Source organism: Eptatretus burgeri, chromosome 3 (assembly GCF_056783735.1).
Source record: "Eptatretus burgeri isolate ZD-2024b chromosome 3, Ebu_testis_v1, whole genome shotgun sequence".
Classification (NCBI taxonomy): domain Eukaryota; kingdom Metazoa; phylum Chordata; class Myxini; order Myxiniformes; family Myxinidae; genus Eptatretus; species Eptatretus burgeri.
The window spans coordinates 68,674,110-68,698,996 of record NC_140963.1 but is presented as its reverse complement, the minus strand read 5'-3'; the positions used below and the strand labels follow the sequence as shown (position 1 = coordinate 68,698,996).

Below are 24,887 nucleotides of genomic sequence, written 5' to 3'. Positions count from 1 at the left end.
CGAAAAAATTAATTTTTGAGATTTTTTTGAAAATTTCAAAGGTCCGTTGCTAGGCAACGGATGGGTCCATAGCATCCGTTCTCATTTGCACACAACTAGGTCATGGTATGAATCTACCAACCAAGTTTCATCGAAATCACCATTGTATTAACCTAGCACTGGACCAAACAGACATACATACAGACAGACAGACAGACAAACATATCGACGGAAATACTGATAATAAGGGTAGAAAAAAAAAATCTCAAAAATTTTTTTTTTTGCCCAGATCGACTACCCAACATATCGATGGAAATACTGATAATCAGGGTAGATTGATTGACTACCCAAAAGTTTTACGAGGCATTGTTGTCTCCTCTCCAAAAGAATTGGATGAAGCTGAAGTTGGATATTATTTTGAGGTTGATTTAAAATATCCAGAAGAACTTCATCACAAACATAAAGACCTACCTTATGCTCCTGATAAAGAAAGTCCAAGAAAAGAATGGTGAAGTGATTACCAGCAGTCATTTAATATAAAAGGTAAATCTCCAGAAAAACTACCGACTACATTAAATGATAAAGAAAGTGATGTTTTGCATCAAAGGAACTTGAGACAATATTTATCTGCTGGGTTGAGAGTGAGGAAAATTCATCGGATTTTGAAATTTAAAGTCATTGGTTGAAGAAGTATATTGATTTTAATACAAAAAGGAGAACAGAAGCAAAATCAGATTTTGAGAAGGACTTTTATAAATCCATGAAAAATGCTGTATTTGGAAAGATGATGGAAAATGTTAGGATTCGACAAAACATAAGACTTGCTTCATCTTGGAAACAGGCTTCAAAGTGAATTAATAGACCGAGTTTTGAACGAGCGGAGGTGTTTTCAGAGAACTTTTGTGCTATTCATTTGAAAAAAAAGAGTATTTAAATGGATAAACCTATTTATATAGGAACATCAATTCTTGACTTGTCAAAGTTGTTAATGTATGACTATTACTATAACAATTTAAAATCAAAGTATAAGGATAACGTGTCATTGTTGTATATTGATTCAGATAGTTTTATATTATAAATTTAGACAAGTGATGTATATGAGGATATGATTGATAATATTGATATATATGATACAAGTAATTATAAGTCAGGTGATGTGTTGTTTTCATTAAAGAATAAAAATGTTATTGGTAAGTTTAAAGATGAATTGGGTGGGAAGGTCACGAGTGAATTTATAGGATTGAGATCAAAGTCTTATGCTTTACATATTCTTACGGCTGTGGAAATTCGCATTACACCATAAAGGGCCCGTCGGTGAGATATCTCTAAGTAAATGTGTAGTTAGCCCAAACCCGTTGTATAGAGGGAATTTATGTGATTCATCCGGGCTGCGACACTTTGAGTTAGCCATTTTTTCTGTTCTATCTTTATTTTGAACTAACCACGTCTCAACCGCCACCACACAACAACCACGCCACCGCCACCATCTACGCTCCCACATCATCGCATCACCGCCATTCCCAAACGGCACCATAACCATCAAACCACCACCGAAACCCCTCCACCACCTTCACCTCTCTCCTTCTACGGCCATTCCCGCACCACCTGTGAACACTGAACGTCGGGCTGTCTCGGGCCCGTTCAGCGATTGGTGCCGAACGCACCGAGCCGCGAGCGCGAATAGCGGCCTTTCCGAGGGGAAATTTGGATCAAAAACGCTACACGCCCACTTCTCCTCTGTCCAATTAGCGAGCGCAGGTCGGCTTGGCCCCGCCTCCAAGCGTGTGTATGTGAAGTCCGTATATGCAAATTTTAGGATCAGGAGAGGTTCACGCCCATTTTTGCCTGACCAATGGCTGACCGGGGGAATGGCGTGGCCCCGCCTCCAATCGCGTTCTGATCCTAAAATTTGCATATACGCTTCTCCTGCCGCCTATAAAAAGGCGAGCACAAGGCGAATTAGGAAGAGTGGCAAAGTCGAATCGGTCGGGGGAAGAGAGTGGCAGAGTCGAGTCGGTCGGGTGAGGAGAGTGCGGAACTGAGAAGAGTTGCAGGAAGAGTTGAGTTCTGGAGTTGCCTGGAGAGGGTCATCGAGAAGTGGCTGTTCAGGACAAGGACGCGTTGCGCTGCGTTGGTGAAGTTGAGGCGAGTGCGCGCGGTGGAACTGCAGGCAAGGGAGCTCGGGTCCGAAGAAAGAAGGACGGCGATCGGCACGAGGTTGCGGTGTGGGATCGCTCATCTCGTCGCGGGACCCAAGCCAGCCAGCCACTCCCCTCCCCCAGGGCATCAACAATCTCCCTTTCCCCTGCGCTGAGATAGTGCAAAAGGGGCCCCCATTCCCCCCCACCCCACCCCACACGTGGTGCCAACGAAACCCGCCAAGGAGCACGGAGTCGGGGCACAGCTTCGCGGCCACATTTGCGGCTCGCCCGCCAACGCGTCACGAGGACGTGGGTAGGACCCCCCCGGTCTCGCGGACCTGGCCGCTCCTCTAGGTCCCGCGCACATTTGGCCTACAGGCCTGTCTGCCTCCTTGTCTATGAGGGTGGCTTCTTTCCTTTGCTTTTGTGTAAATGTGTGTTGGCGCCGTCTGTGAAGTAAAACTGTATAAGTGTTGCCGTGTGTGCGCGTAGTCGGTATTAACTCTGCGTTGTTGTTGCTTTTATTGTTTTGGTTGCTTTATGTGCATTTTGATTCGGTATGGCTGTATATACGCGCTTTCCGTGTGCCAGGAAATAAATGTGCATTGTGTGAACTGTTTTCCCGTTTCGCTTCGTCTTCTCTAATTGAATCTCCATCCTGCTTCACGTAAAGGGTTCGATATTCGATAAGTGTTAAGATATTGGGTTGGGAATTTTAACAGGCCACCGCCGTCTTTTTACTGATTTATAAATGATAGAACCAAGTAATAACCAAACCAAAGAGTGGAGATGTGATCAGCGTTGGTATTTAAATGGAAAACATAAAGAATGTGAGAAATATCAAATAAGTCTTATTCAAGAAATAACTGGGGTAAAAGTAGATAAAACAAATAAGCGGAAAATTTTGATTACAAATAAGTTGGAGGATGTAAAGAAAAAAAATTAATATCCTTGAATGGACTGAAAACTTATGGTTATCAATTGAACAATGGAAAAACAATTTACTACAATCTCAAAATATGTGGCTCAGGAGGTGGTCAAATCAGAGCATTAAGAGTTTAAAATTTCATTTCTGCTCAACAAAGACACTTAAACCAAGAACCAAGTTCAAAAGTAATCTTTGTGAATATACTCTGTAGTGATGAATGTAATAGGAATATTAAGTATTTCCCCAAAGTAGAACATGGACTTTGGTTTGCTCTTCGAGTGGAATGAAAATATTAAAGGGAAGAAGTGCTTTCATCAGTAAGTCTCAATTTTACATTTGCTTGTATGGGAGGGAAGGGGATAGGTGGGGTGAAAATCAGTCTCCTATTTTGGGCTTTTGGGGCTTGAGTCAGAAAGTTTTTCCCCATTCGTGTGTGTGTGTGTGTGTGTGTGTGTGTGTGTGTGTGTGTGTGTGTGTGTGTGTGTGTGTGTGTGTGTGTGTGTGTGTATGGAGCCCGACTCTCCTGGGGAGTGGCGCACATGTGGAGCCTGGCTCTCCTGAGGAGTGGTGCACGTGTGCAGCCCGGCTCTCCTGGGCAGTGGTGCACGTGTGGAGCCCGGCTCTCCTGGGGAGTGGTGCATGTGTGGAGCCCGGCTCTCCTGGGGAGTGGTGCATGTGTGGAGCCCGGCTCTCCTGGGGAGTGGCGCACGTGTGCAGCCCGACTCTCCTGGGGAGTGGCGCATGTGTACAGCCCGGCTCTCCTGGGGAGTGGCGCACGTGTGCAGCCCGGCTCTCCTGGGGAGTGGCGCACGTGTGCAGCCCGGCTCTCCTGGGGAGTGGCGCACGTGTGCAGCCCGGCTCTCCTGGGGAGTGGCGCACGTGTGCAGCCCGGCTCTCCTGGGGAGTGGCGCACGTGTGCAGCCCGGCTCTCCTCGGGAGTGGCGCACATGTGCAGCCCGGCTCTCCTGGGGAGTGGCGCACATGTGCAGCCCTGCTCTCGTGGGGAGCGGCACACATGTGCAGCCTGGCTCTCCTGGGGAGTGGCGCACATGTGCAGCCCAGCTCTCCTGGGGAGTGGCGCACATGTGCAGCCCGGCTCTCCTGGTGAGTGGCGCACATGTGCAGCCCGGCTCTCCTGGGGAGTGTGGGATATACTGACTGTGCCTTGAAACGAAAACGCATGCAATGATGTGCATGTGTGTGATTAATTTGTTTAAAAATTGTGCCCCTTTCTATGAACTTTTCTGGAGATTACTTTGTTCCTCCTAAGAACACAAGGGTAATGCAGCATGCACACAAGATTTTTTGAATGTACCTTAGTAGGGTAAGAATACTGATTCTGGCTCACTTTTCCCCATGTAAATGAATGGGGGATTTTCAGCGATTCCCTTTTTTTTTTCCCTAAAAATAAACCCCCTTTTTATCCCAAGGTATATTTATTTGTCTCCCCTTTTAACCTGGAGGTTGAACCTCATTGAATTGAACACCTGGGGGTTGAACAGCTCACTCATTGAACCTATAAAGATTTGTTCATTCTCAAATTCCTTCAATAGTTTAATTTTCTTTGCACAATAATCCCCATCTAAAATATTGACAAACAAAACATTTGAATCTTTATATTTTTTAAGATACCCCTTTTGTGCCATTACGAAATGATAAACTTCTCTTAATGTTCTTGTTTGACCACCTCCTGAGCCACAGGTTTTTTTTTGTTAAGCCCCGTCCACTTTTGCTAAGCCCCGCCCACTTTCCACAAGGTATTCAATAAGCCCCGCCCACTTTTCTTTAAGCCCCGCCCACTTTTGCTAAGCTCCACCCACTTTTTGTGAGGTATTTTTTCTAAGCCACGCCCACTTTTCTAAGCCCCGCCCACTTTGCTAAGCTCCGCCCACTTTCCGTGAGGTATTTTTTCTAAGCCACGCCCACTTTTCCTAAGCCCCGCCCACTTTGCTAAGCTCCGCCCACTTTTCATAAGGTATTTTTTCTAAGCCACGCCCACTTTTCCTAAGCCCCGCCTACTTTTGCTAAGCCCCACCCACTCTTACATCATTTCTAGTTCATCTCTGACTCACAAAGAAATCACTAGAAAATTACAGGATGTTATGGTTTTGAAAAATTTCCCAATGAAGGCTTGCCTAGGCTTGCCCAGGGAATTTCCAAAGGAAACCACACCCACCAGTCTTTCTCTATAAAAGCTTCAAGCCCAGGCTCCATTTTAAACATTTGTTTTTGCTGGCAATGGTGTGCTGTGTGCTTGCCTGGAACTCTCTGTCTTGTATGGAACTAAACCTTCAAGTTGATGAACTGGATTCAAACCTCTTATCTGTTGAGGTAAGATTTTTATTTTCCTATTTTCAAACTTTGATTGAAGCATACTCATTTAATAATTAAATAACTTAATTAATACATTATTATTTTCTCTCACAGGAAATTGTATCTGAAATACAAAATGAAAATACTGCTTTTGCTACAACTTGGGGGGAAATTGTTGGCTTGGTTGAAGACCTTATGAGCGACCAAGACCTTGAGTGGGATGACTTTGGTGTTCCTTCGAACTCTCTGACTTGTATGGAACTAAACCTTCAAGTTGATGAACTGGATTCAAACCTCTTATCTGTTGAGGTAAGATTTTTATTTTCCTATTTTCAAACTTTGATTGAAGCATACTCATTTAATAATTAAACAACTTAATTAATACATTATTATTTTCTCTCACAGGAAATTGTGTCTGAAATACGAAATGAAAATACTGCTTTTGCTACAACTTGGGGCGAAATTGTTGGCTTGGTTGAAGACCTTATGAGCGACCAAGACCCACAGAACGAGTTCGTCCTTGATGACCCAACCAAAGAGTTATACCTTGGAGACCAGCAAAATCCTGAAAAAGAGTTTTACAGCAATAGTACTCATTGTGAGTTATCAAGACAATACCCACTGAACAAGTTATACGTTGATGAGCCAGAATACAAGTTTTACCTTGGAGACTCACAAATTTTGAAAAATCAGTAAATGAGTTCTGCCTTGATGGTTTAAATAACTACCTTGGAGACTCAGGAAAAGGGTTCTGCCAAGATGGTTCTAAATATGGGAACTACCTTGGAGACTCACAAATTTTGAAAAAATCAGTAAATGAGTTCTGCCTTGATGGTTTAAATAACTACCTTGGAGACTTGGAAAGTTGGGTTTATTTTGAAGACTTGAAATGCTACCACTCTTTGGGATTTAAACCTATCAAGAAAGTTCTTACTCCCTCTTTCTATGTTATCAAACCTGAAAGCCTTAAAAGACAGAATTGGAAGAAGAGAAAAAAAAAACGTAAAATATATATATATATATATATATATATATATATATATATATATATATATATATATATATATATATATATATATATATATATATATATATATATGTGGAAATCTCATTTTGAAAAAGACATTGTGTTGGGTGAGGATTGAGTTGGGGTTGAGATTTTGAATGTGAGGGTTGGGGTTGAGATTTTGAATGTGAGGGTTGGGACACACACACACACACACATACACATCAACAAACAAAAGTTAAGCCTTGACTATTCAGTTGAGGATTCTGTGTTTGGGGTTCACAGATCTAAGAACGTCCACCCCTTGACACACATTATATACTGTTATACACCTCGGACTTGGCCCTCGAGTGTCCACAACGGTGTATAGTAGGAGGGAGTGAAGCGCCAACCTATTGCTCCCATTGCACACACACACACACAAACAAAAGTTAAACCTTGACTATTCAGTTGAGGATTCTGTGTTTGGGGTTCACAGATCTAAGAACGTCCCCCTTGACACACATTATATACTGTAATACACCTCGGACTTGTCCCTCTAGTGTCCACAAAGGTGTATTATCTGCTTAGTTTTGTCTTTTGTAATTCCTGTGAATAAAATGAACCTAAAATGTCTTCCCCTTCCAAATCATATATTTTATAAGTCCAAGGAACCGTATCTATTACATCAACAATTTTAAAAAGTTCTTTCGTCCATCGTTCAGTAAAACCCTTTTCAAAATGAGATTTCCACCTATATATTCTTACGATATCACCAACTTTGAACTTAGGTTTTCTGACATTAATCTCTTTTTCATATTTTAATTTTGTAAATGTTTCTGATGGTTTCATATTTGTTGACGTGTGAATCGTGTCATTATACTTATCCACAATATCCTGAATAAAAGATGACCATTGTTGTGAACCGAGTTGTGTGAATTTTTTATATAGTCTCTCTTTTAAGGTACGATTAAAACGTTCAACAACAACTGCCTTCCCTTCATTAAAGGTACTGTATAATGTAATACTGTTATTTTTTAGAAAATTCATAAATGTCTTGTTATAAAACTCTCTACCCTCATCAGTCCACAATTTTTTAGGTTTTCTCTTACTTTTATTAAATATCTGTTGAAAAGCTAACATAAGAGTATTACCTGTTTTGTTTTTTAAAGGGACAACCCACGCATATCTACTCCTCAAATCAATAACGGTTAAAGCATACTTGTACCCCTTATCATTATTGAGTTCAATCAAATCAGCTGACCAGATATAATCAACTTCCTTGGAATAAACTTTCCTTCTCTGAAACTTTGTGAATATTGGTTTATGTAATTCATCAGCTAATTGCTCTTCAGTCTTAATGGCATCATTAGAGCCTATAAGTTTTTTGAATTTCCAAGTCCAAGTTTCAATTTAGCACTAATCATCTTCTTCACGATGAACCTATCAACTTTTTCTCTCAAGGTTGGATTTTGTATCAGAGACAAATTATACAACATTTCTCTATCGGCTTCATGCTTTTCTTCCAATGTTGTGGTATTCCCATAATCAATATCGTGTCTCATGCACACTTCATCAACTCTATTGATTGGTTTACTCCAGGATTTAGGATTGTCTGCCTCATCTAATCTTTTATCCAAGTTTGTGCCTGGACCACAGAAAGAATACCCTGGAAGATGTAATTCCCCTGGTATTCCAGTAGTTGTAAATTTACTTCCTGATAAAAACTTTTGTATATCTCCTCCGAGTTTGTGTTTGGAAATTAATTGATTTTTTTTTTGAACCACACACCGAACATATACCTTTTTGTATAACCCTGTTATTTTTACTTTTAATATATGAAATATTTTTAGTATTAGTTTTCTTTTTACATTTGAGACAATAACTCATTTATTTATGAGAAAAATTCCTGCAGAGTGCAAAAACCTTTTTAGTTTCCAACATGCACATTTGAATCTTAATTTTTAAAACATAAAGAATCCTTAGAAATGCCTTCACTCTCTCCTCCATTTATTTAAGAAAAAAAAAATGAAAAACTTGAATTAAAATCCATATCTTGTCGATGCTAATAGTCTTGTCGAAAGTATTGCAAATAGACTTGTTAATTCTTTGTTTTCCTCCTCGGTGGGTTGAGTTATTTTCTGTAATACCACCAATCTTTTTTGAATCTCACTGGTTTCCATATTTTGATATTTATTCATTCTCTCTCTTTCCTCCCTCTCTCTCTTCTCTCTTTCCTCCTTCTCTCTCTTCTCCTTTTCCTCCTTCTCTTTCTTCTCCCTCTCTCTCTTCTCTCTTTCCTCCCTCTCTCTATTCTCTCTTTCCTCCTTCTCTCTCTTCTCCTTTTCCTCCTTCTCTTTCTTCTCCCTCTCCTCCTTCTCCTTTTCCTCCCTCTCTTCTTCAACTCCTTCCTCATCCCTTACTATCCTTGAATCGTTTACACCCCATAGAATATTATGCATATATTCATCAGGATTTCTTGTTATTCCTGTATCCAAAATAATTTTTTTTACAACAGGAAACCAATAAAATTTCTTTTGAATTTCTAAAAGAGCCTTACCTTTTCTTAACCTTATAATTTTTTCATTATTTAACATTCTAATTAAATCTAAAGTTGTCGGTTTATCAACATCAGCATAATGCCAATCTTTTATTGAAAATACCTCATTCTTATGTTGTAGAACATATTTATTAAAATAACGAATACCCTTTTCTTGAAGGTATGCTTGGACACAGAGATGATAATTTTCTTGAAGCCTTCTTGCTGTCATTTATATATTAGAAATATATGTTAGAATAATATTATGGCACGAAACACCTCCCCATCTTCCCATAGTTAAATCATTTTGTATTTCCTTACTTATTATATATAATCCTGTTTTTTCTGTTTTCATGAGATAAACAAGGGCAAAACCATTATTATATTTACCCTTATTAAATTCTTTTATTTGTTGTTTACTAATCGTGGCTCCACAAAACTCATTCTCGATACCAAGTGCATAATATTCTTCCTTACGAGACTGATTTAATTGTTCCAGGTCTTCGAGGTTAATTTTAAATGACCAATTATACCCTAAATCATTCATATCATACCCCCATTGTTCTATTCTCATACAAACGATACGCCCTTCTTTATAAAAATGTATTTTAATTCGAACTGTGAATTCTGTATGACCTGGAGATAATATCAACACTTCTGTATCTTTGGAATACACAGCCGTTTTATTTAAGTATATATATTGTGATAAATCGCTTAATCTCACCAAGTCATTCGCGTCAGTCGGGCTTGGATAATTTTTTAATTTATAAGCATTTTTCATGTTAATATTTTTGTTTATATAATATTTATGTCGTTCAGCCTGTGCCTTTGTATAATAATTTGATAAATCAATATCCAGTTCTTGAGATACACCAAAGATAGAACCATCTTTACCAACATAAGTCATTTATATTAGATTAAAAATAATATCATAAAAATTTTTATTTTTGTTGAGTTGAAATAACACATATAGACATAATTGACCACAACACTTGGAATTTAATTCTTGGACTTGAAATGTTTGATAAACACCATTCTGTAAGAATTTTATAACTTCAACAGGTGGTGGAAGACCAAAACTCTCAAAATAATATTTGTCTTGACTATTAAAAATACAAACCCAATGAGAACCGTTCCCATTATTATCTTCTAAGTTCATAATAATATTCTTTGTATGTTTCGGCACATTTGTTAATTCATCTCTCATACAAATAACCACATTATGAATTTTTAATTTCTTACAATATTTGGCAAGTTGTAAATTTGATGTTGTATTCTTTCCAAATTCTTTCAACCACTCATCAATGCTCATTTATTTATTAGAAAGATATAATCCATTACCTCTTTTCGTTAATTTTACACCTGCTTGTGCTATAGAAGAAAGCATATCTCCAACTAACAATCTCGCTTTATCAGGCAGACCTTCAAGTTTTTCAGCAAAATCTACAATTACACCACTTCCACTAATTTGTTTCTCCAACTCTTTGTTATGTCTTTCCAATTCTTTTTGAGCCTGGAGTTGAGCCTTCCTTTCGTTGGCAGTTTTCACCGCTGTTGAAATACCACCCGTCAATGCTCCAACCGCACTTAAACCAGCAAATAAAGGAATTAGAAATGGGAGAAATCCTCCACTCGTCTCTCTTATTGAATATTTTTTCAACATTGGTTTTGTCATTTTAATTTTAAGTGAGCCAGTGTCATTCAAGATTTTAACCTGTTCTCTTGTGAGCAAAACATCAATTCTTACTGCTCCTTTTCTCTGAATTGTATTAACGTTAATCGTACAAGGCTTTTGATTTTGAACACAAGATGATAGTTTATGAAGATTGATTTGATTAACATATACCCCAGTTGGTACTTTGCCACTCATTTATTTAACAAAAAATTATGTGAGACTAATCATCACACCATTATCTGTATTAATCTGCAATTCTGTTTCTTCCAAAAGCAAACAATATGTATCAACTTCTTCACTCTCTCCTCTTTCAATGTATAGGGAAGTATCCACTCGATTAGACTTTATAGTTTCCTTTTGAGCGCTCAGGTCAAACGCATAGATTGTATACAAACTTTTAAATGCTGTCATATCCAAAATAGGTTCTTTATTTCCATTACTTTCACACACCTTTTGGTAAGACTTGTATGCTTCAGCAAAATCATTTTTTTCCCAATTAATTTCCAATCTATCTCGTGGATAAAATGTTCCATCTAGAGAAACGCGAAGTTGTTTCACCTTAGCATTATCACTCAATGCATTATTCTTATCAGTCGCAGTATCACCATCTGGCTTTTTAAAAATCATCCACAGATATCGTGGCTTTCCTTCCAGAACACCCAAATTCCACGTGTAAGTAGTTTGATTGAGTTTAACGTGTTGACATCTTCTTTTGAGGTATGATACACTGAGTGGTTTCTTTGAGTTAAGTCTTCGATTCAACATCTCTTCTGTTTTAAGATTAGGAGTATATTCACTGATATACCAACTCATCTCCTCAATTACAAATTTATTCTGTTCACCAAAAGCACTACCAACACCAAAAAGCAATCTATTTTCATTATCATTCCTTTGTAGTTGAAATCTAATTTTAAGACCATACAGAACTTTATCATAATCACAAAATCCAAATATACCTTTAAGAGGAACTGCCACAATAAAACTATTTTCTGCTTTTGTATCATCATTATACATTCCTTTCCTTTGAATATATCCAGGGTCTGTGTTTGTTCCCGTTGACATATCAGGAATAAAACCTTCGACAGACCCCTTTCCCATTCTATCACTGAATGTATAGAGTGTAAATTTCATCATTTCAGATACAGCAGAGACATAATCAACCGCTTCAACTTCTTGTGTTCCAATATACAATCGCACACTATCAAACATTTTCCAGAAGAAATCATTTACAAGTGTAGCGTTTGTGTTATTCCCAGTCTTAGTGAATTTAAATTTACATAACAAGAAACTTTCGGAGAGATTCAAATAGGTTTGTTGATTATTTATTTCAAAACTTTTTGTACCATTTGTATTCCAGTCTGTTCCAGTTATTGCATTTACCTTGAAGTAATCTTCTTTTTTAGTGGAGTTTGAGATAATAATAGTATCATCCAAATCATAGATACTATCAATTGCTTCCATACTTGTATTTATTTAGGAAAAAAGATGTTAAAACTTTTGAAACCCTGATCCAAGTATTTGAATTATTTTCTGTCGTTCTTGGGGGGACAACTGAGTTTTACCTTTCTTAATTTCTTTTATTGCTTGTAATTTATGAGATTCCTTCTGAGCATCTTTTATACTCTTTACAGCACCTGCTACATTTCCCACAGCAGAAGCAGTTGAACCAATTAGATCTTTATGTTTAAGAATAGTTGAACCAATACCCATGAGAGTATCAATTATCCCATCTCCTCTAAATTGATGTCCGACACCCCTTTGTCTCTTAGGTTTATAGTATCCTCTACCAAGATACATACCTTCACCCTTGTAGTACGGGGAAAGGAACATTTCATCCACTGTAATTATTTTATATTTTCCCAACTCGTGTTTCCTCACAATAACCATCGTATTTATTTATTGGAAAACTTCACGTAGGTGAATTCTGATGGATATAACTTCTCCATTAAAAGAAATCACACGATTATCTTGGTCGGTTATCCTAAAATTTACTCTGTGTATGGTTTTTCCTGACACAGGTAGATAAACCAAATTTTTAGGTTCCATATTGAATTTATAACCAATTGGGGTTGAGTATGCGCTGAATGAAAATATTGTATTTGTTTTTTTTCCCATCATTATAAGCACCATCAATCAAATCACAGTGAATTAACACCGAATTTATTCCTGAGGATATTTGAATGACATTATCACTGTAAAACGTCCCATTAGTTTCAATCTTTTTGAGGAGAAACCCAATAACTCTCTAAATGAATTATCAATTGTGAAATCAACCTTGTAGTTATTTTTAACTTTAATCGTTGATTTTGAAGTATGTTTTTGAATGTTTATAACAATATTTTTTGGTTCATCACCCTGTTCTTTCATAAGACGAGCAATTTCGGAAGATATTTGAGAAATCTCGTATGTCTGGGGTGAGACTGTTATCGTTTTGTATCCACTTCCCGGATTATAACTAAACTTGTCATTTTTCTCGGTTATATTAAATAAGGTATTATAAGTTTCCATGGACAATAAAGATGCCTCATATTCTTTTGTTGTGTCAAGTTGTAGTGGGTATGGGAATGAAGATGTGTGGTCACTTGTTGTGAAATTAAAACTCAGGATTGTGCTTCTCATCTTATTTAATATGAGATAAAATGTCTTTATATTGAGATTTATTAATTATTTTCATGTTCATCAACTGGTCTAAAATGGCTGATGCTTCATTAAAACAATTGTTATTTCCAGCCTTCTTACTGCCTAACAACAATAACAGTCTATTAACTAATTGCGATGGGTCATTTGGAAGAAAACTAATACCTGAACCAAGGATACTTAAAGCCTGAATAATGTGTTTCTCCTTCTCATTCTTCCTACTTTTACCAGAAAGAATAACCTTATAATTTAGAGTGTTCAGCAAATCAATATATACTCTATCATCATTATTTTCCATATCCAATGGTTTATCAATATACTTTGATTCATCCCTCACAGTTGAACCTTGTCTTCCATCTTTTGTGAGAAGAAACATTAATCTCGGAGTTAGTTTAACAGGGGGTTGAGCAGAACTTAAGAACCTTAATTCATCATTAAATATCAATACCTTTTCTTGAACAAGATGAAATATTGCTGGTTGTTCTGTTGGAATGAGTCCTGCTTTGGTTTTTGAATCCGCTGAATATTCATTGTTTTGAACAGCATTCGCAATATAATCAGGGGGTTGATTAATCTCTTCCAGTTGTTGAAATAAACCTTCATCATATTCTAATTCTCCAATATGCTCTAATTCTTCCTCCGTCATTTGACTGAAATCTTTTAACATTTGGAGCTTTCTGGGAGTATATTCTACTGTGGGAACTGTGGAAACATCTTTCATTTTTTCTTGGGAAGTTTTTAAAAGTGGTTTAAAAAATTTCTCTTGTTTTCTTTCAAATACTTCTTCGCCCGTTAGTTTCTGTCTGCGTTTCTTCTTTATGTCTTCCTGCTGTTTTACAACTTTTGAAACCAACTCTTGATGTTCCTTAAATCTTCTTGCTCTTTCTTTTGTATCCATTTATTTATTGTAAAATATCATTTAATGAATTGTAAAGATTAACAGGGAAATTTTCCTTTTCTTCATCATTCAAGTAGATGTGTTCAAATAAATCCTTTTCTTTAAATATTTCATCAAATTCTTTATTAACATTAATGCGAGTTGTAATTTCTTCTTCACTAATCCTTGCATCTCTGCTTTTCATACGTTTGCGTTGAGTTTCTTCATCAACATCAAAACCGAATGATAAAATCTTCACCCCGCTCAGATATTTAATAATTTGTCTCGTTCCTTCTGGATTAGTTTCTAATATCCCAACACCACCAGATTTGTTTCCTTAACTCACTCTTACAATGTGAATATTTTGTTGTACCAAGAGAAACCTCCTCAAATATTTGTCCTTCATTCCTCAATCGCATATGTTCCTCCACTGAAATATAGTGATAATCTTCACCTTTTACTTCTCCAGGTCTTATTGCTCTAGTTGTTGTTGATACAATGCGTATCACGGGGTGTTTTTTAAGTAAATTTACAATATTCTCATTTGTACTACACAAGAACCTTGATTTATGAAAGTTTTTTCCAGAAGCAGATTTACCCACAAGATTTATAATAATAGTTGTCATTTATATATGTAATTGTTTATAAAACAAAAAATATATCCCTTAATATCTCATCTTGCTTCACAACAATATATTTATATTTTTCAGTCGTGTGCTTCATGTAATCCTCAAATTTCTTTTTACTACATAATGTAGAACAATTATCTCTCCAAAAATTATTGATATCTATTGAATTTAACTTGAATAAAATAAAAGTATTAGCATTGTTTCTGATGGAACGACGAGGAAGTTGAAAGTACGATTGACTAAGATAAATACAATTACAAGAAGAATGTCTCCCTCTTGTGTAGTAGCTGTCCATTACCGTTTGGTTTCTCTCATTAACACAATCATCAAAGATAACGAGGTTCTTTTTGATTTATCCAAATCTTGGGGAGACGGTATATCATCCGTATTATCACTAAGAATACAAGTTATAGGATTTGATTTCTTTTTACATCTCTGTGTATCACAAAATAGTTGAATTATATCTTCAATGTTATAATCATTTAGGTTTTTTTGACGTTTAAATAAACCGATTATATCTTCTTTTTGAAGACCAGCATTAAAACCTTGTGAGAGTAGTTGATACTCTGGTTGAAAACTCGACTTTGTGAAAATTATTAAATTATCATAATCTAAAAAGTTGGGAGTGAGGAGCATTTTTAAAAGTAAGCAGGTTTTTCCACATCCACTTGAACCAACTATGAGACATCTTAATGAATTTGGGAGATTTTTATGGTTGTTAAATTTTATCTTATTTTCCCAAATAGGTAAAAAATCATTCATTTATATATTTTGAAAACAAGTTATTTAATTTATTATTGGCTTTTTTAGAAACTCTATATTTTATCCTAAGTTCAGGTTTAATTTCAAGATAATCCATTATTTTATTTATACAATATCTTGTGTTGATATTTCCCTGAAAATTACATCCATGAATAATATACAACAACAATCCTTTGAACATTTCTCTTATACGTTCAGTTTCTTCCCTTGTAAGGAAAGGTGTGTTATCACCCTCATACTTTACATTCATTTCTCTAATCAATCTTGTAAAGTAATTCATTTTTGGTGTAAATCTAAAAGAATTATTTTCCTTTTTATATTTTTTATTATCATTAATTAGAAGATTATCACAGAATATACATTGTTTATAGGCTTTTGACTCTGTGTTTAATCCCTGTCTTTCACACGCAGGACAATTCTCAAATTTTTCATATGGAGAATCAGGAAAGTCTAGCATATTTATAAAGTAAAACTTTACTTAAACTGAAATTCATCTATACTTTCAGTTGTATATTACCATCGATATAGATATACTTTTTTTCATTATCAGATTCAACGACAACATTTTTTATATTAAAGGTAATTTTAAAATTATCGTTAACTACTATTGAACGAAATGTCATTTCACCTGATATATTAACATCCTTTATTTCATCAGGATTTACATCTTTAGGGTTGTTGAAAAAAATACAAATTTCTCCTTGCATATTACAGATGGTCTTATCTTTTCTTTCTAAAGCTTCATCCATAAGGTTTTTGTTCTTTGATACTTTTTCGTGTTTCATTGCTTTTTCTAGTTTTGAATATATTACTAGAAGGAGAGGAGAAACTTTTGTTAGAGATACTTTAATTGATGTTCTACCAGGTATACTAAAAGCCCTTCCACTGAAGGAAATTGAAGAACTCATATTATTTACCATAATAGTTTTTATCCAATAGTTGTTATATTTATCTTTGTTCAATTTTACATCCTTGACATATTTCTCAGTATCTTTAACAGATGAAGAGATTGATTGAAACTTTTCTTTTGTGTCTTGAAACATTGTATTTATTAAGTGAAAAAGTTGGAGGATAAAATGTTTTTAAGCACAGATTCACCTATAAATTAAACGAAATTTTCATCAAGAAAATTTTAGTTTAAGCAAAGTTTTATTCTATAAATATGGTGAATACAACGTACTGCGATGTTTGTAATCACGAATATAAACATTATAGAAAACACCTCCGAACCAACAAACACACATTTAATCTATTTCATCAAATATCTCCTCTTGAGTTGGAAAGAAAACATTGTGATATCTGTTCAAAGGATGTTTTAAAGAGTAGTTATAATAAACATCTTCAATCACAAAAACACAAGAAAAATGAGTTTAAAGTAAAGGGAGACTATTATATTAAAAACACTGATGGGGCATTTAAAGGGCATATAAAAATAAGGATTTTTCAATTTGGAGAACCCGGTCCATCATCAATAGCTGAATCAATTGAAATAGTGAAACCCGATGTTGAAAAATTTATTAAAAAGACATTAAAAGAAATGAAAACTTTAAAGTTTTATATGGGAGTGAAAATGAATATGAAAAGACAAGATGAAGAACATACTCCTTATATGAGAACAGGTCTTCATTTTATAACATCATTTCAAGATTTTTTGAATAGTGGGGTTTATGAAGAACTATCAAGACAAGAGGAGGATGTTGATAATACAGTGGTAGGAAGTGGATTCAATATTAAAAAATCATCTTTTTAGATATACACATTCTAAAATCAAACCCTCTTAAAGCTTCTTCTTATATTGAATTACCAAAAGAAATAAAACTAAAGAAGGCAGTTGTTAATATTAAGAACAATGATAATAAATGTTTTCTCTGGTCTGTTCTTGCTCACTTTCATCCACCAAAATGTAATTCAGAAAGAGTAAAACAATATATGAAATATGAGAATACCTTGGACATTAAAGATTTTAAATTCCCAATGCCACTAACAGATATTCCTAAATTTGAGAAAAAGAATAATCTTTCTATTAATGTATATGGATTAACGGATACAAACAAAGTTCAAATATTAAAAATTTCAAACAACTATAAAAATGAAGAAACACACATTGACCTTTTATATTTTAGTGTTGGAAAGAATTCACATTACACATACATCAATAATTTATCAAGATTAATCTCTTCTCAGGTATTCAGAACAGCAAACAAAATATATCCTTGTAAGCGATGTCTTAATTCATTTCATACAAAAGAACGATTAGAACAACATTCAAAATATTGTAGTAATCATAAATCAGCTGTAATTACAATGCCTAAACCTGGTGAAAAGATTTCTTTTGAAGATTATAATAAATCTATCATGCACCCATTTGTGATATACGCTGATTTTGAATGTATCCTTAAAAAGATAAATACTGCTTCTCCTAATCCAAAAGAACCATATACAAATAAATATCAAAAACATATTCCTTGTGGTTTCTGTTATTATATCAAATCATCTGTTGGAGAAAAGTATAACAAACTTGAACATTATCGTGGAAAAAATGCTTCACAAGAGTTTGTAAAACGATTAGAAAAGGATTGTATAAGACTCACTAAATTAATGAAAGAAACAAATGAACCGATGAAATTAACCAAAGAAGAAAAATTAGAATTTAGAATGAACAATATCTGTCATATTTGTGAGGGGGAAATTAAGGAGTCTAAAGTTAGAGACCATTGTCATCTTACTGGTAAATATAGAGGTCCCGCTCATTCCTGTTGTAATCTTAATTATAAATTACCTTCTTTTATTCCAGTCTTTCTTCACAACAGCGCCAACTATGATACACATCTATTTATAAATGAACTTTCAAAAACACCAGGGAATATTTCTGCCATAACAAACACAAGTCAAAAGTATATTTCATTTTCAAAAATGATATTCACAAAACCTTTAACTCGTATTAGGTTTCTAGATTCTTACAAGTTTATGGGAACACCACTAGCCTACCTCGCATCAAATCTAAGCTCCACGGACTCTTTTCCAAATCTTAATTCATTCTTTCCAAAAGAGGAAATTCTCACTAAAGAGGAAATTCAGATTAAAGAGAGAATTCAAAGTAAAGAGGAAACTCTAATTAATGAAGAAATTCTAACTGAAGATGAAATTCTAATTATAAAGAAAATTCGAACTAAAGAGGAAATTCAGATTAAAGATGAAATTCTGATTGAAGAAGGAATTCTTACGAGAGAGGAAATTCAAACAAGGAATGAAATTCAAAGTAAAGAGAAAATTCTTACAAGTAAGGGAATTTATCCTTATGATTATATGGATTCATTTATGAGATTTAAAGAAACACAACTTCCTTCAAAAGAAAGTTTCTATAATAACCTTTATGAAGAAGAGATAAGTGATAAGGAATATAAACACGCACAAGAAATATGGAAAATATTTAAGATAAAGAACCTTGGAGAATATCATGATTTATATCTAAAAACAGATGTTTTATTGTTAGCTGATGTGTTTGAGGCTTTTAGAACACTCTGTCATAATAAAAATTGTTATGGATTAGACCCTGCCCACTATTTCACAGTTCCTGGTTTAGCTTGGAGTGCAATGTTGAAAATGACAAAACAAGATATAGATTTAATCAGTGATGTTGATATGCTTTTGATGATTGAGAAGTCCAAGAGAGGTGGAATATCACAAGTATGTTCAAAAAGATATGCGAAAGCAAATAATAAATATCTCCCAAATTATGATAGTGAAAAAGATAGTAATTATTTGATGTATTTTGATGCTAATAATTTGTATGGATGGGCAATGTCTCAATCTCTGCCTTATGGTAAATTAGAGTGGGTGGAAGAAAAGGATTATGAAAAGGCTTTGATGAATATTGTTATTTCTTCTCAAGAGGAATTGAATGACGAAGAAGAAGGTTATTATTTTGAAGTTGATTTGAGGTACCCGAGTGTTCTTCATAATAAGCATAAAGACCTTCCTTTTGCATGTGAGAAAGAAACCCCAAAGAAAGAATGGTTCAGTGATTATCATAAAAGTTTTAATATTAAAGGCAAATCAACAGAAAAGTTATTAACAACATTCTATGATAAAGAGGGATATGTTTTACATCAGAGAAGCTTAAAACAGTTTTTGAGAGAAGGATTGAGAGTAGCTAAAATTCATAGAGTTTTAAAATTTAAACAAAGTCCTTGGGTGAAAAAGTATATTCAATTCAATACAGATATGAGAGCAAATACAAAAGTAAAATTTGAAGGGGACTTTTATAAATTAATGAATAATGCTGTATTTGGAAAGACTATGGAAAATGTTAGAAACAGGCAAAACATTAGATTCGCAACATCTTGGAAAGAAGCTTCGAGATTGATAAATAAACCAAGTTTTGAGAGAGAAGAGGTTTTTTCAGAGAACTTTTCTGCAATTCATATGAAAAAGGAAAGTATTGTAATGGATAAACCAATTTATATTGGAACAGCAGTTCTTGATTTATCAAAGATATTGATGTATGATTATTTGTATAATGACTTAAAGAAAGAGTATGGTGAAAATGTTTCATTGTTGTATATGGACACTGATAGTTTTATCCTAGATATAAAAACTGATGATGTTTATGAAGATATGAAGAAAAATATTGGAGTATATGATACAAGTAATTTCAGCAAGAAGAGTGAGTTATTTTCCAAAAAGAATGAAAAGGTTATTGGTAAGTTTAAGGATGAGTTGGGTGGAAAAGTAATGAGTGAGTTTATTGGATTGAGAGCAAAGGCATATGCTTATAAGTATGGTGAACAGATTGATAAGAGGTTAAAGGGAATAAAGAAATATGTAATAAAGAAATCAATAACTTTTAGAAATTATTATAATTGTTTGATGAATAAGAAAGAAGAATATAGGAAAATGAATACAATAAGAAGTTATAAACATAACATATATAGTGAAGAAGTAAATAAAAAGGCATTAGGAGCCTTTGATGATAAGAGATTTATTTTAGATAATGGAATAGATTGTGTTCCATATGGATATTGTATGATAGAGTGAATAGAATAGATTGTGTTTTAACGATGGGAAGATGGGTTAGGGTTTTTAAGGGCTACCGCCGCGTTTTTTCACAATATATAAATGGTTAAACCAAGTATTAATCAAACTAAAGAGTGGAGAAAATCTCAGTCTTGGTATATAAATGGAAAACATAATGAATGTGAAAAATATCAAATAAGTCTTATTGAAAAAATAACTAAAACAAAGGTAAATAAAACAAATAAGCGAATTAATTTAAAAACTAGTAAGTTAGAGGATGTAAAGAAAAAAATGAATATCCTTGAATGGACTGAAAACTTTGATGGTTATCAATTGAACAATGAAAAAACAATTTACTATAATCTCAAAATGATATGTGGCTCAGGAGGTGGCCAGATGAGAGCATTAAGAGAAGTTTATCATTTCGTAATGGCACAAAAGGGGTATCTTCAAAAATATAAAGATTCAAATGTTTTGTTTGTCAATATTTTAGATGGGGATTATTGTGCAAAGAAAATTAAACTATTGAAGGAATTTGAGAATGAACAAATCTTTATAGGTTCAATGAGTGAGCTGTTCAACCACCAGGTGTTCAATTCAATGAGGTTCAACCTCCAAGTTAAAAGGGGAGACAAATAAATATACCTTGGGATAAAAAGGGGGTTTATTTTTAGGGGAAAAAAAAGGGAATCGCTGAAAATCCCCCATTCATTTACATGGGGAAAAGTGAGCCAGAATCAGTATTCTTACCCTACTTACCTTATTCTCTATCTGGTATGTTCTACAAGCCATGGAATGTCCCTTTTCTATAGTTTGGCACATACTATATAAAGGGGCTTTTTCTTTGCCTCTGGCATTTTTCCCAAGAATCTCAAGTCGATCAATGACATTTTCACTCCAATGTTTGATATTTAGCTGCTTTGGAATGGCATCCTTTTTTTTTATATACATTGTCGATACTTGTGGAGGAGCTATAAGATAGAATGGATCAAGATGCAGTTGAACAAAATGAACAGCAGGAGAGGGGAAAAACACACAGCAGCAGGGTTGAGGGACAAAATAGAGACTTTTGAAGATTATAAAGGATGTGAGGAAAAATGAGGACTCGGGGATGGTGAGGGGGTTGGACTCTGGGTCCAATGGATACAGAGGACAACTCTGGATACAGAGGACAAAATGGATACAGATGACAACTCTCAGGAAGGAAAACAAAGAATATTGTAAAGAGGTGGGCTTGGGGAGAATTAATGGGGGTAGAAAAAGTGGTTTTGGATGGTGGATGATAGGATGGTGGTGAATGATAACTTGGGGGGAAGAATAATATTTTAGAGAATGTGGAAGTTGATTCCACCGGTGTGAGAAAAGAGGAATAAATGAGAGATGAGCAGTGATTTCTGGATTTTGGAAGTTTCACCAGTAGGGGGATTGTTGGCAGACCTTTTGCACCCTGCAGAAACCTGGGGGAGGGGGGACAGAGCATGGAGAGAGCAGAGGGTGCAAGACCATAAAGGAGGTGATAGAAAACAGAGACCACTGACCTGTTTGCGATGTGAAAGTGATAGGCCCATAGACTCGGCTTCATCATGGGAGATTGTAATAATCTTTAACACTGATTTTCATGGGGTCAAGCTGAGCAAGGTGTGAGTCAGGGATGCCAGTACAGAGGGGAGAACAGTACTCCATCAAGCTGCGATTGAAGGCCTTGTACGTGTATAAGAGTTCAGGTGTGCCAAGGAAGGACTTTGCATGATGGAGGAGCGACTGGCTTTGGAGACCAACTTAGAGGTGTGGTTTGATCAAGAATGATCATGGATGATCGTGAGGCAAAAATGTTTGAGTGACAATGGCCTCAAGAGGATTGTTACGATCAAGTAAATTGGAGTGTTTGCCTTGCCAGACGGTCTTTTTGGTTGGGGGGGGTCGGGGGGGGAGGGGGGAGAGAATGGGAGAATGTGGAATTTTTCAGGATTAAGATATATTCCAAGTGTTTGAACAGTATGTGATTCTATCAAGGTTTGCAGAGATGGAAGGCTGGTGCCTGCCTATATGAAGGTTGAGGCATGTTGTTGCAGGGGTTGGCGTCATCAACAAGGAGATAAAGAGGGTTTATCAGATAGATCGTTGATGAAGCTTTGGAATAGGTGGCACTCCTTCTTGTGGCACTCCAGCCTTAACCAGGGAGAGCAGATTAAAGGATCCCGTTGAGAGCCACACATTGGCTGCAACAGTAGAGGAACTTAGTAAGCTGAGTGTGGCTCTGGCCTAGGATGCCATAGGCAGAGAGTGTGGAGAGCAAAGGAGGGGGAAAGTGCCAGCTTATCGAATTCTCAAAATATGTCTTGAGACATGGCCCTGATCTTGTCTTACATTGAGGGCCAAAATCCGTTGTTTGAAGAGTAGAAGCAGCTTGTCCACGGTAGAGGGATCTGGTCTGAATCCAAACTGGTGGTCAATGATCAGTCTGTTGGAGAAGAAGAAGGATTTGATGTCTAACTGATGATTGATTGCTTGGCATTGCTGATGTTGGGAAGTAAGCTGATAGGTCTGTAATTAAGTGGTTCCATTTTTGCATGTTTATATAATCCAGTGATGTTGGTTGAATTCCATGCATATGGAGGATGACCTAGGGCAAATGATACAGTGAACAGAGCATAAAGAAGATGTGAAAGAGCAGCAGAGCAAGTTTTTAGTACATGTGAACTTATGCTGTCTGATGCAGTTGCAGAATCAGTCGAGGGATGCATGAAACTTCACCTTCTCATGTGTAAAATACCCAGAGTCCAGGAGCCATTGGGTTGTGACTGTGTATGGTATGTCGAGAGATTGAAGGGTTGCAGACACAAGGTTTGGGAGCAAACACGGAATTGAAGCATTCGGCCTTTTCATGAGCAGTCTGCTGTGATGCAACTTGAAGTCAAGGAAATGATGGAGGGGAGAATACTTCAGAATTGTATGCCTTTATGGAGTTCTGTACAGCTGATTTGAATGGGTCTTCACTATGTCTATTTCTTTAGCGGTGAGGAAAGAGGATCGATTAGCTATCCTCCATGATGGGGCTGGTTAAGTTTAACAATGCAGTGGGTATGTCAGGCATGGAATAGGTAATGCACACAGAGTTGATTGATAGAACTTGCTGCAATGTTGCTCTCCACAAGGGTGGTGTCGAGCACTGGACTGGACTTGATCAAAAACCCAATTAGCAGTCTAAATAACATTTCCAGAAGTTCCTGGTCAGCTCAAAGTGTGGCACAGCCTAGGACAGGTAGTTATGGACTTCAGGGTGGTTCTAGATTTTGCTTATTGTTGGACCCTGGCAGGTGTTGTGGCTATTTTTGACGACCTTGAAACAGTAGATAAGGTATACAAGGTTTTTACTACTCCTGAGGAATGTGCACACTGCGTACTCACCTCCCGACTAGCTTTTCCCAGCATATATTTATTAAATCATTTCTAAAGCACTAGCTAAGGCCAATTGGCATTTTACCTCATAAGAAATGAAATTACAAATTCATTTTACCACACACGACACTCAAGTCTATGTATTAACTTGTTTTTCTGATCAAGTCATACATTTGAAATGCATTATTGATGCTGGTTTTCATAATTTCTTGCCACCATTGTGCAAATCCATGTTGGTGGGTGTTTGACATTTTTGTGCTCTGTCACTTCTTGCTCAGTTTAACCATTGGAAACTTTCTTGATCTTATTTTACTGCAATATCACTTTCAAAATCCCATTGTGTCCTCTGCAGTCATCCTGCACTTTTTTTCCACATCTACTCTGTTTGTGAGCTTTTCCTCTGCTCACTTCTTCTTTGTCTACACGTTCCTTTTCATTCTCATATTCTGTCCGTATATCCGTCTTCATTGTTTGTTGTTCAATTTGCTGTCCCTTGTCTTCCTGTTTCCCTCTGCTACATTGTTCTTGTCTGCCTCTCACCTCTCTGTCATTCAGCTCTTTCAGGAGCCTTTATCTCTATTCCAAGAAACATCTGTATGGTCTTGCGCTTGTGTTTTTGCAGGTCAGTGAGAATGAGCTGAAGAAGTTTTTTGCTCAACATGGTACGGTGAAAGATCTAAAGATGATTTATGATCGCACTGGGATTTCGAAAGGGTGAGAAATGTTTGACATTTGCTCATATTTATATTTCTGCAAAGGTATTGTCACAAATTATTTAAGAATGACTGTGGATGGTTTATGTGTTATAGTACATTGTATTGGTTACAAGGAGCCAATGGATGGCAAGGGACTTTCAGTAAATTTAGGTGAAACCAAGTTAATGGTTAAGGGTAAAGAAATAAAGGAAAGTGGAAAGTGGCCTTGTGCTCTGTGTGTCAAGGTTGTTGGAGCAAATACATACAATTCAGAGTTCTGGTTGTGAAAGGCGTTGCCACAAATAGTCAAAC

At 35.9% G+C, this 24,887-nt stretch overlaps 1 protein-coding gene and 1 long non-coding RNA gene across 2 annotated transcripts in view; both read left to right on the top strand.

Annotated features, from left to right (window-relative positions):
• Positions 1-6,330, top strand: part of LOC147030124 (uncharacterized) — a 7,545-nt gene extending 1,215 nt beyond the window's left edge. The window contains exons 1-2 of the mRNA XM_085873844.1: positions 1-5,670; positions 5,767-6,330. The exon at positions 1-5,670 is cut by the window's left edge and continues 1,215 nt beyond it. Of these exons, the coding sequence (XP_085729970.1) occupies positions 3,588-4,217 (630 nt within the window). The 5' untranslated portion in view covers positions 1-3,587 and the 3' untranslated portion in view covers positions 4,218-5,670; positions 5,767-6,330. The remainder of the gene's footprint in view (positions 5,671-5,766) is intronic.
• LOC147030123 (uncharacterized) overlaps positions 1-24,605 on the top strand; it is a 108,450-nt gene extending 83,845 nt beyond the window's left edge. The window contains exon 3 of the long non-coding RNA XR_015056235.1: positions 24,503-24,605. This is a non-coding gene — a long non-coding RNA (uncharacterized LOC147030123). The remainder of the gene's footprint in view (positions 1-24,502) is intronic.
• The last annotated feature ends 282 nt before the right edge of the window (positions 24,606-24,887 follow it).